Genomic DNA, 13,226 nt, shown 5'->3' on the forward strand with positions numbered 1-13,226 from the left:
ATTTATATACCACTTCAAGTTCTTTGTTTCTGTTTTTTCTTCAAATTTTTTTTAAAAATAAAACCCAATGACCATTTGTTTACTAAATTTTTAGTTCTTGTGTATGTTGAGATTTAAGAGTGTAATAATTTTTTTTACTCCCTTCTTTCTAGCACCAGCAGACATTTCTGAATCAACTAAGAGAAATTACTGGGATTAATGATACCCAAATACTGCAACAAGCCTTGAAGGTATGGTCTGTTTTGTGATGTCTAGTTCATCCTATACTCTCCTCTGTATATACTGCCTACCATATTTGAAAGTTAAAATTTTTCAGTTCCAGTATGTTATTAGTAGAGTAGAAGAAATAACTTGTATAAACTAAGAGCCTTTCTTTTCCTATTTTCTGTTCCTGACATTTACCATCTAATTAAATTGCCCCTTTCCTTCATTGCTGTTCCTGTGATGACCAGGGGTCACATGTGGCTTTGGTGCTCACTAGGGCTTGCTATGGTGCTCACACATGTGCTCACGAGGAGTCCTACTCATTGCTGTTGGCCTTGCACGTTGTTTATTTTTGGTGCTTGCCATGGTTGAACACTTCATTGGTGGTGCTCACGCACATTGGTTTGTGGGTTGATCACAAACTCTGTTGTGGCAGGGTCCCAGATAACTTTTCCCACACCCAGTGCATGTGTGGTGCTCCTGCTATCAGGGACACAATCTCCTGATTGCAGGACAGTCTCTTTGCCTCTAGGTCACAGTCCAGACTCCCCAAAGTGCCTTTCATAGCATAATGTATTGCAGTTTTGTGCATGTTAGTGTTCTGCAACTTACATTCAGTGCTATCTTGGAGTGGCAGTTAACCTCTCCCTTTATGAAACACATGAAATGGAATGTGAACCTGAATTCTCATGTTAGGTTTTGCTTCAGAGCTGTGATTTTAGAATTGGGGCAGAGGGCAAAGTAGAGAAAGGAGGGTTGGAAGAGGAGGGAGAGTAAAAAATTAGTAGAGAGGTGAAAATCTTAAGTACTTTTTCCCTCTCAAGGAGATATATAAAATAGCTAATATTCAGTTTGTTATACCTTAAGAACACTCAGCATCAGACTGTTTAGTAATTAGTATCTGCAACAAATAAATGCATCATTTTGATTGTATCTTAATGATGTACCCTCATTTCCACACAGAGGCACCCAGATGAGTCAGATCACCTGGATATGCACATTGAAAAACATATGGTGAATTAAAGATGTTCAAGAAAGACAACTACATTATAAGGTTGTTCATGTATTGCTCTTGAAAGGCTAACAGCAGTATAAAGCATTTTTGCCACGACAAAAATGACCACAGCTTCAATCTTTAGAAACTTGCACCATGAAAGAACTTTTATTAGGTGATTTTTGAGTCTGGTTAAAAGTTTTGCACTATTTTTAGGAGTAATTTACTTTGAGATAGTTGTAATTATCACCATCATCATCATAATTTGCACTTAATAAGTACTTACAGCATCAGGCACTTTTAACTTTTTCTCTGATAGCTGTGTGATTAGTATTAATTTTCTATTTCTCTTTTAAAAATATTGTTGTGGGGGCCATTTATGAAGGTGCTGGAGGCGGGTGGGTGTGCATTGTGGGGATTGAACCCAGAGCCTTGCATAGATGAGCTATGTATCATTTACTTGAGCCATATACATTGCCCCTTTAACTTCTTATCTTCTATTTTGTGGGAGGTTTGCCTGGGGGGGGGGGTGGGAGTCTCATATTTGACTCTGCTCAGAGATCACTGTGGTGGTGCCTTGCCAAGTAGCAAATGGGATCAGCCATGTGTTAAGCAAGTGCCTTACCCTCTACACTATCTTTCAGGCCCTCTTCTATCTACTTTTTTTCAAAGTGAAAAACGAAATGTAAAGCGCCTTGCTCAAAAGTACATTTACATTGAGGTGCTGGGAATTGAAAACAAGGAACTTGATCCCAAAGTGCATGCTGAATTTCTGCTTACACTGAAAGCTTTTGCTTTTTTGCTTCAGCTTCTTTCCTCCTTCAGAAAATGGTAAAATAGTAGTTTGGAGCATTAATATAAGGTTTGTGAAGCCACCAATAATATTTATAGAGCAAATAAAATGGCCACATGTCAATTTTTATGATTTATGACACTTTAGGTTTTTCTGTGTTTCTTTTTTACTCTGAAAAATCTGATGATATTCCATGTCTCTCTTTGGGAGGGTTTTCTACACAACGCTCTGGGGGCCTGACACAGGCTCCGAGACCCCCAGCAGTACTCAGCCTGGTGCGGCCCTGGCCCAACAGTGGGAGGCCATGTAATAATGGGAATTGAACCTGGGGTCTGCCTGCATGCCCCCCAGCCCTTGGTGCTGTCACCTTAGTCCATTTGACATCATCTCCTTTCCCACTGTAGACCTCTGAGTATCGTAATGATCTATATCCATTACTTTTTCAAAACAAATCTGGGAAACTCGCTTTTATATTTTTAAGCTCAGAAATATAATGGAATGTATTTATGTAAATAAAATAATTAAATTAATTTGGACCTCCACTTTTCCTTTGAGTTAAACTATTTAATCATATACTTTTTTTTCCCCCCTCAAAATTTGTTTCATTTATAAGTACTTTAGGGAGTACTTATACTCCCTAAGTACTTTGTTGGGGTTTGAAACAGATTATTTCAGCTGGAATAGTTGTGTAGTGTACTATGAGTTGACTCAGTTGTAAGAGTCTTCTGATAGGAAGTTTTCCCAGGGATGGGGGGAACAGTGTCTTTAATTGATACAAGGACTCTTGTAAACCTACTTTTTGACCTCCAAAGTAAGTGACTTTTAATTTATGTGTATCCTTTTTGGATTTGATAGTTTATATAAAATAGCATGCAAAAGGCACGTAATATATTTTTTTGGTTTGTTTAGTTTTTGGGCCACACGTGGTGATTCTCAGGGGTTACTCCTGACTTTGTGCTCAGGTGTTATTCCTGTCAGGCTTGGGTGATCTTATGGGGTGCCTGGGACTGAACCCAGGTTGGCAGTGTGCAAGGCAAGCACTCCACCCACTGTAGAATCTCTCCAGCTCCAACAGTATATTTTTTGCTCCATAATAGTGTTGGACCCAATAATAATATAAGTCAATAATATTTTGGCTTAGTAAATGTTAGTGATTGATAATGCTAATGATAAGTTATCGAATTAAGTTTTTACAAATATAAAATGTAATTTGTACTTGCATTGTGGGTAAGTAATTTAAGAACCTTAAAATGATTGTGACAGATAGCAAAGTTTAAAGCAGTGGTGAATTTTCAAATTGAAAGTTTTGCTGTCCTCACCAGCTATTAGCTTTGGAAATGGGTTAGGTTGGGTTTTTAATTCTTCTAGTTGCTTCAACATCAAATGTTGAAGTCATCATGCTCTTTCTCTTTCTATTGCCCCCACAGCTTAAAAAATTAGACTCTTAGCTTCTGCCCTTTCTGCTCTCCTCTGCTTCGTTCCTCTCCGCTCCCATTCCTCCTTCCCCTGCACCCCAACCATGTTACCCCTCTCCCCCTCCCCCCTTTCCTTTCTTTTCTTTCTTTCTTTTCCACACCCTGAGTGCTTAGGCGTTATTCCGAATGGCTCTTTGCCCAGGGATCACTCTTTGGTACGAGGGACCATATGGGATGCCAGGGATTGAACCTGGTCAGCTGTGTGCAAGGCAGGCGCCCTATCTGCTGTTCTATCACTCTGGCCCCTGGCTCTTTTATTTTTACAGTCTTTGCCCAGCAAACAACCAGAGTGGTCTTTAAAAAACTGTCAGTCTCACTACATCATTTCTATACAGAAGCCTCCTCTGTTTTCCTAAAAACCTCTCCACATAGAAGGAGTCTGCACACAGTGCAGACATTTTTAGGACCTCTGGAGTCTTATATGTTTTAAGCTTCTGCTAGGAAGATAAACCCGTTAGTAATATGTGAACTTCCTCTTTTGTTTCATTAAGTTATCAAGATCTAGTATTTTATTTATTTTTGGAGAATAGAGAATAACTGGGTAAATCTTTTATTTTTTTTGCTCTTTCAAAATTCTTAATTTTTCTAGCATTTGGTACCTTTAAATTAGTTTGTGTATAATTTTTATGGGAACTATATACATATAATTTAATATTTAAATAGAGTAGCATTTTCTTTTGTCTTTTCATACATTCAGGATTCAAAGTATTTTGCTTAACATTTCCTCCTTAATAGTTCCCCAAAAATGTCTGACAATTTGTTTGCTAAAAGTTTGCCTTTAGGTATGTCATCAGTATGTATTGTAAGCAATATTTTTTAATAATGTCTTTGCAGAAGTATCATTGATTTTGTACTCTTGGATCCAAATTCTTGGGAACATTTTCAGTTTAAAATGTATTTTCAGATGCCAGAGTGATAGTACAGGGGTTAAGGCACTTGCCTTGCATGAAGTGGACCCTGGATTGATCCCTTACATCACATGTGGTTCCCTGACCCTGCCAGGAGTGACCTGTGAGACAAAGCCAAGAGTAATCCCTGAGCACTGCTGGGTGTCACCCCCAAACAAAACAAAACAAAAGCCCTCCACCCCCCTCTCTAACCCAAATTGAAAACACCTGTTTCATAAAGTATGTTTCTGATTCACTTTTCTATCAGCTTGTATATGAAAGTACTGGGAAGCTAAGAAATTATGAATTGACATATCCTATTATTAAACATTTCAATTAATAGGAAAAGGAATTATCATCGATCAAGCATACTTTGTTTATAATTACTCTAAGATTCAATTTCATAGAATAATTTCGAGTCTATAAATGATTGCTGTTATTTAGCGCTAGTTGTTATAACGTTACATACGTAATGTGCAGCTGTAGAGAGTTATTTCGAAAATAAGTTGATATCCCATTCTTTGTATTTTAAGGATAGTAATGGAAACTTGGAATTAGCTGTGGCTTTCCTTACTGCGAAAAATGCCAAGACCCCTCAGCAGGAGGAGACAACTTACTACCAAACAGCGCTTCCTGGCAATGATAGATACATCAGTGTGGGAAGCCAAGCAGACACAAGTAAGCTGACGTATTTTTCCTGAAGATTTTGATTAGAATGTATGACAGTTTTTCTTGGGGATATATTAACTTAATATATTTGTTCAATTATTAAGTTTGTTTAAATATATACAATTTGATTTAATTGATAAATTTTGAATATAATAATTTTGTTTTTCAACAAAAAATAATTGCTTTGATTTTGTGTTAAAGTGACATTGTATGGAGACTATGTTTTCATTAAGAGCATTATATATTTGTTTCCAGTTTAGGAGTTTTTAGTCTTTCCAGGTAACTTAAATTGCACTTCCGTCTTTTCAGAGAACATTTTATGAAATGCTCATTGATTTGAAATATGTAACAGTTACATGTGTCATTCATAAAAGATACAATATCTAGAATTTTAAATGGATACAATCATTTGTTTTATAGATTCCGAATAGTAGTAGAGGCCTCAATATTACTTTTGATATTATAGTACTACTGTGATTGATTGACTTGCCATTAAGCAGAATTTTGCTTCATTTATCTCTTTCCTTCCCTAAATTAAGAATTATGGGAAAGCATTAATTATCACGTAATGAATTCCCTCTTCCCCTTAAAAGTAAAAAAATAAATACAACACACACATACACAGGCATGTATACATATGGAAACATTTACATATGGCTAATTTTTAAAAAAATTATGAACACTGTATGCTTATATAGCACTGTTTTTCAAATTAGCTTCAGTTACTGTTGTATTTCCTTATGATCTAATAGCTACTATATAAAATGTAGGCACTTATTTTTATGCATTGTGGGTTTGAGATATTTGATTACTAATTTGCAGTTGAAGAGAACTTCTGGTTTTCTTTATAGATCTCCTCAAAATGAGAGATAGAGCCCGTTTTGTTAATGGACATTAACATTTCATGATGTTTGTTGAAACTTATTTAATTAATTTTTTTAGGGTAGTCCTAAGATTTTTCTTTTGAAAAAGATTGTATTTCATCCCAGTCTGAAATTGGTAGTTGAAGTTTATATGTATAAAATAGAACTAGTTGCTCATGCCTAAGTTTCAGAAAAACTGTAGTATGAGCCCAGTGTACATCTCTTAGTTCATTTCTTACTATTTTCTTGCTGTCATATTATACTATGATAATATAGAATGACCTGAAGTTCTTATCCACTGAGAGCTATTTTATTTTTCTGCCTTTGCACTTGCGTTTTTCTTCTATTTGGAATTCTTTCTAGGTTTTTTTTTTTTCCATCTTAATTTCTTTCAGTTTTTTAAAACTTAGTTTAGAATGTTACTTGCACTACAATGTTTCTGTAGCCTTCAGTTTGGATTAAGTACTTCTGTAGTGGCAAGCACCTACTTTTGTCTTAATGAGTACTCTTCTGTTTTGAAGTGCCTTTTTCATTCACTGAACTGGAAGCCAAACAGTGCAAGACTGTGGGTGATGCCACTATTGTTCTAGTCTGTCATAGTGTCCTCAAAAACGTGGCCAATTATTTTCAATAATGTGTGTAAAAAGTCATTTTGAAGCCAGTGAAAGTATTTTCATTGTTCCACATGAAATAAGGTTAAGGAGTCTCTGTTGCAAAAAAGTTGTAAAAAGGAGAAGTGGTAAAAATAGAGGAAGAACTAGTATATGAAAATAATACTTCATATAGTTCAAGGTTTGGAGATGGGAGGATGACAAAATTAGGTAGCAAAGGGAAGATTTTGATTCAAATTTCTGATGAAAATTAAAGATATAAAAATTTGATTAAACATAGTTTAGTATTGTTGAAAGATAAAGAGGTTTTAGAATGAGTTGTGAACTCTGTAAGTGATAAACTTAGTAATATGAGATAACATGTGTAGGTATATACAGGAAAAAATAAAGATTATTAAGACGTCATAAAAGAAGATATTTTACTTGCTCTGCGGTAGTGACTAATAATACTTAAGTGAAATGTTAACACTCTAGACGTTTAATGGGGAATAGTGAAAATGTAGACAAAGTGAGACTTGAATAGGAGTTCTTAGGGAGAAACCCTTTTGATTTCAGAAGGCTTCTGTTCCATTTGCTGATAATTAAATACATTTTTGTGCTAACTCCTGTGTCTGTGTGTAGTTCTAGAAAAATATTCTCTACAAGGTTTTTTATTGGTTGTAAGAAATGGTAGAAAAATGGAGTTTCTGGTTTTATTCTTAGAGTTACATTGAGTGAATTACTTGCAGCTGTAGTTTCTTTATATCTAACATGTGCTATCTAATCATTGTGCTTATTGGGATAGTTAGTTGCCCATAAAGTTGGTTTAACATTAAGAAAAAATATAGAAATTTAAAGTGGTTTTTGCATTTTAATAATATCAGGTTGGGAAAACAGTTAATGAGATCATTCTATTTAATAAATCTGTACCATGTTTTATAAATTTCTAAGGAATAAAATGTGTTTAGGAAGTAGTCTGGCACGATATACTAGGTTGCTATTGTTATAATAGTTCATGGTTTAAATGGAGAAAGTAAGGAGATGTTGTACATTCAACAGCCATTTAAAGCAGTAGTCTCAATTAAATGACTGCTGAGAAGAAATGGATCCTGCTATTTGGAGGAAGTGGTGAAAATGTGGAAGGAAGTGATAGAAAATAAAATGGAATTCTATTGAAAGAAATTGCATTAAGTGCTGAAGGAATGTGGAATAGTGGAGTGATTAGCCTGAGTACATTTTCTAGGGACTGGAGCAATAACACAGCAAGTAGGGTGTTTGCCTTGCACGTGATTGACCCAGGTTCTATTCCTCCCTCCCTCTTGTAGAGCCCAGCAGGCTACTGAGAGTACCCTACCCACATGGCAGAGCCTGGCAAGCTACCTGTGGCATATTCGATATGCCAAAAACAGTAACAATAAGTCTTACAATGGAGATGTTACTGGTGCCTGCTTGAGCAAATTGATGAACGGAACAACACTGCTACAGTGCTACATTTTCTAGGACTTGTTCTCGATCCTAGAAATCCTTTGAGCATTTTCTTAGTGTAAAGTCTGTTATAAACAAAGCTGAACCATAACAAAAGCCGGTATAGTTTGCTAAGGGTGCTTTCTATTGGTTGGTAATGCTGACAGCATATCTGTATTAATAAAAATATTTAATACTAAACACATATGTATTTGTTGCTATCAGCTGAAATATAACTCCTTACACCTGAGTTTACTTTATTTTATTTACTTAGTTTTGGTTTTGGGGCCACACCCGCTAGTGATCAGGCCTTACTCCCTTCCTCTGTGCTCTGGGATCACTCCAGCTTCTGTTTGGGAGATTATATCCAGTGCTTGTAGGGCAAGCACCTACTCTAGTCCTATGGGTTTCTTTTAGAAAGAATAAAATATAATTAGTTGTTAACACAAAAAGTTAGTCTTTAAGTGACGCCCGATAAAAGTCACATTTGGGGCTTGTGGTAAATTTTTCATTTATGCATCTAATGTTTAAAAGGTAAGATAATTATGTTCTTTGAAGAACGATTATTTGTGAACCTACATTTAACATTGAGTTAGGTACATATTCAGTATCAAGTGTACCAATGCTAGACCTTTTTAGTATATTTTACCTTTTGTGCCTTTAATTTTTAAGAGAAAATAGAAAGCATTTCAAGGAAAACTTGTATTCTGCATAGTAAGGAATGAAGAGGCATATCTGTATATATAGCTCTGGTAACATTCCATACTATAATACTTTTGAATTCTGAGAGAAATAAAGCTTAAATCACTTGCAGTATTATTAGTAAGGCTTTCAGGTACATTTTTTAAAATTGCCAGATGTCCTGTCTACATTGGATATTGTGCATTTCCAGGTGAATGCCTACCAGCTTCAGTTTAAAAAAGAAACTCTATTAGAGCCAAAAAATAAAATTCAGTGCTAATAGAGTTAGCACTCTGTTAGTACAAAATTTGTTGTGGATATCATAGATGAACTTGTATTTAATAGTCTAGGAAGAGTCTGCAAAGTTTTCATGCCAATTCTGGTTACATAGCTTGACAAGCATGCTTACAATGATAGGACTGTACAAAACTTTTAGCCAATAGCAAAGTGAGTAGTGATATTCTTCCTTTCATGACCATTCAATTGTTTTGAACTTTTTTAAAACAGGAAAAAAACAGTACTTATCCACAAGAACGAGATGTACTACCATTGAGCAATCAAAGTATGGAACAAAAGATAAGAGGGATTTGGGTAGGTAATTTTAACACAGAAAGTAATGCCACAGAATGACTTTAAGTTTTAGAAAAATTAATATAACACAGGAGGAGTAATAAAACGTAGATTCTTCACAAATTATAAAGTATCTTTTTCTCTAAGAGTACTTAAATTCTTGAGAAAGGAGGGCATAGGATGTGAGAAAAATACCAAAATTTTGTCCTGGAACTATATTAGTTATACAGCTTTGCCAGAGTAAAAGTAATTTAAACCACAAGAGATAAATAGATCCGCCTCTACTGTTCTTTTTCCTGCTTAGAATAAATCAGTAGGATACACAGCAGAGGATTCTATTAATTGATCACTGATATTTTCCAGTTCTCTAAATCATTAAAGAAGTATCTTTTAATGTATGATTCATTATAAGTAATGGTTAAGCTTAAAGGAATACTGTAATGATGAAAGTTATTTGTAATTTATGGAATCAAATTAGGCTTACCCTCTGAAGAATGACATGTAATGTCATGAAGTTTTCTAACTTTAGAGTTAAGGCCATGGACCATTACAATGTATGTTGACTAATATTGACTGTTAACTTTTAATTTTTTTCCCACAATATAAGTTGGAAAATAGTAAAATAAGTAACGAAACTTAGGAATGGCTCATTTGCTATTCACATTCACTTTTCTTGTGAATGCTATCACATAAATTAAGCAGCTATTATTAACAATGATTCTGTTTAGAATGGAACTGTTCAATATAGTTGTCAGAACGTCAACCTAAATTTAAGTGAAATTAATTAAAAAAATTCAAACACATGCACTGGACACATTTTAAAGGCTTAATAATAGTTACATGTAATGAGGGCTACTTTATTGGGTGGTGTAAATAATAGTACGTATACATCACAGAAATTTTAATTGGATAAGACTGTTTTAGAGAATTTGAATTTAGTCGGGAGAAGAGTAGAAAAGTAGAAACAGGGCCCGGGAGGTAGCTCAAAGGTCTAAGTACATACTTTGCATGCTGGAAGCTGGGATTTACTTCCTACACTGAAGCAGGAAGTCAAGAGTAGCCCCAGAGCACTATGAGTCCAAATATTTACAAAAAACAGACAAAAGAACAGCAACAAAAGAAAGTAGAAATATCTTAAGTGAGTTGGCTGAGGTCAAAGGAAAGATAGGAGAATGGGGTGAGAAATACAATTTATGTTGCTTATGCTTTCTTCCTTTTAACTAAAATTTAAAAAAACAGAAATGGTCTAATAGTCCTTTTACTTACCTGAAAGAAGTTTGACTAGCTAGAGCATGTTTTAAAATTTCCTAACTAGTACCATTATTGAAAATGATTCACTAATTCCTAACTCTGTTCCATCAGTTTAGTAATTTTTATTAAACAAACATTTTTTTTTACTATTTTTATTGCAGTAATATAATTTACAATACTGCCAGTTATACTTTTGATGCCTGCATCATTCCAACAGCTCGCCCATCACCTCACTGCTGTCTTCCCTCCGTCATTGTCCCAAGGTGCTCATCCCCGTCCCACCCCCACATCCCTCAAGTAAGCCCTGGAGACTCTGATGACTTCCACTATGTGTTATTCACATAGTGGAATAACACATAGTGTTATTCCTGTGCTTTTTAGAAAATAATTCTTGTGCTTTTTAGAAAATGATTACTCATTGAGCTAATGCTGCATCAGGCTCATTTTTAAGTCATTGGAAAAGCCTGGAGAGGCTTGTTCTAGTAATTGGCAGACAGAAAACAATGGAAGGTGGTAAGTTCCTGCAGAACTGTAGAGCAGGATATGGGCAGAGAGGGTGATCCAGATGTAGTAGAGCAGTAGGTGAGGCCTTTTGTAGGAGGGTATGTTAATAAAGTTTGAGACACAAACCTGTAGATACTTGAGTGCAGTGAGGTTGTGAACTCAGGAGAGCTGTCTGAGCGAAGAGCATCCCGTACTGGGGCCATGAGGCAAGAGTAGATTTACTTCTGTAGACTTACCTGAGGGCAAGAAGAGTTGGATTCTCATTTTTCAGCATTAGCTAAAGCATTACCATTTACATATTTGCCCTTCTCCTTATTACAGGTACCTCTGTGCTTCTGTGACTTTTTTTTTGGGGGGGGAGGGATGCAATGCTTCTTAATCCACATCTAGCTTACCTTTCTGTAAGTTTTGGTGTGCATATTCTTTGCTTCTTCCATACTCTTCATTCCTTCCATATTGTAACTGCATTTCTTTAAGCCCTTTAGTACTTTAACTCCTAATTCCTGAAACAAAGCTCTTTCTGTCAATATCACTTCTTGAATAAAAATCTTTTCTTATGAAAAATATAAACTTGACATATTTAACAGAAACTCAGTTAGCTTACCATTAACTGTCCATCTAAAACAATGGAAATCTTTTGCTTTTAGATAGAAATATCTTTGTAAATTTTAGTGCAACAAGGCCATTGGGCTTTGTGTACCAATTTTGAAGCCCCATATAATCTAGTAAACTCTTTTCATGGGAATATGATTTACATATAAACAGTAAATGCATTTGAAGACTAGCAGTGATATATTGATCACTGGCTATATATTTTTCTTTTAGTTTTTTTTTAAATTTGTGAACAAAAGCTTCCGTATGCTCATATCCAGATCTACTAATATTACTGTTTTATATATATATATATTTTTAAATTTTTTATTGAGTCACCATATGGAAAGTTACAAAGTTTTCAGGTTTAAATCTCAGTTATACAATGCTCGAATACCCATCCCTTCACCAGTGCTCATATTCCACCACCAAGAATCCCAGTATAGCTCCACCCCACCCCCCCACCCCCCTAACCCCCCCACGCCCTTAGCCCCCCACCCTTAGCCCCCCCCCGCCTGTGTAACTAATAAATTTCACTTTACTTTCACTTTGATTGCATACAATATTTCAACAAAACTCACTATTATTGTTTGGAGAGTCTCTCCCCTAAAGTCAGACCTGCTGAAAAGGAAGCATTAGATAATTTGTTTTCCATTGCTGAGGATGAAGAGGTATGAGGTCGAGTGACCACACTTAGCGGCCTCTCAGTTTTGGGTTTCTGTATTTTAGTATTTTAGTAACTAAGTCCAGAGAGATATCTGCCAGAAGTTGCATCGTTGCCAACTTGTACTTCTCAGTTACATTATATTCCACATATGAGTGCAATCTTTCTATGTCTGTCTCTTTCTTTCTGACTCCTTTCACTCAACATGATACTTTCCATGTTGATCCATTTATATGTAAATTTCATGACTTCATGTTTTCTGACAGCTACATAGTATTCCATTGTGTAGATGTACCAGAGTTTCTTTAACCAGTCATCTGTTTTGGGGCACTCTGGTTTTTTCCAGATTCTGGCTATTGTAAACAGTGCTGCAATGAACATAGAAATACATATGCCATCTCTACTATACCGTTTTGCCTCTCCGGGATATATTCCCAGGAGTGGTATTGCTGGGTCAAATGGAAGCTCAGTTTCTAATTTTTTGAGAATCGTCCATATTGTTTTCCAAAAGGGCTGAACCAGTCGGCATTCCCACCAGCAGTGAAGAAGAGTCCCTTTCTCCCCGCATCCACGCCAACACCGGTTGCTTTTGTTTTTTGGGATGTGGGCCAGTCTCTGTGGTGTGAGATGATATCTCATGGTTGTTTTGATCTGCATTTCCCTGATGATTAGTGATGTGGAACATTTTCTCATGTGCCTCTGAGCCATTCGGATTTCTTCTTTAGGAAAGCTTCTGTTCATTTTATCACCCCATTTTTTGATCGGGTTGGCAGTTTTCTTCTTGTGGAGTTCAACCAGTGCATTGTATATCCTTGTTATCAACCCTTTATCGGATGGGTACTGCATAAATATCCTTTCCCATTCTGTAGATTGTCTTTGTACTTTGGTCACTGTTTCTCTTGAGGTGCAGAAGCTTCTTAGTTTGAGATAGTCCCATTCATTTATCTCTGTTTTCACTTGCTTGGCCAGTGGCGTGTCAGCTTTGAAGATATCTTTGGCTTCAGTGTCGTGGAGGGTTTTGCCGAC

General features: G+C 35.8%; 1 protein-coding gene across 3 annotated transcripts in view; it reads left to right on the forward strand.

The window, feature by feature from the left end:
* The window catches only part of USP25 (ubiquitin specific peptidase 25), a 156,156-nt gene that overhangs the window by 22,566 nt on the left and 120,364 nt on the right, over window positions 1–13,226 (forward strand). For all 3 annotated transcript variants that reach the window (XM_055125484.1, XM_055125485.1, XM_055125486.1), the window contains exons 2-3: window positions 153–230; window positions 4,887–5,031. In XM_055125484.1, the coding sequence (XP_054981459.1) occupies window positions 153–230; window positions 4,887–5,031 (223 nt within the window). The remainder of the gene's footprint in view (window positions 1–152; window positions 231–4,886; window positions 5,032–13,226) is intronic.

This window comes from Sorex araneus, chromosome 2, assembly GCF_027595985.1.
Source record: "Sorex araneus isolate mSorAra2 chromosome 2, mSorAra2.pri, whole genome shotgun sequence".
Classification (NCBI taxonomy): Eukaryota; Metazoa; Chordata; class Mammalia; order Eulipotyphla; family Soricidae; genus Sorex; species Sorex araneus.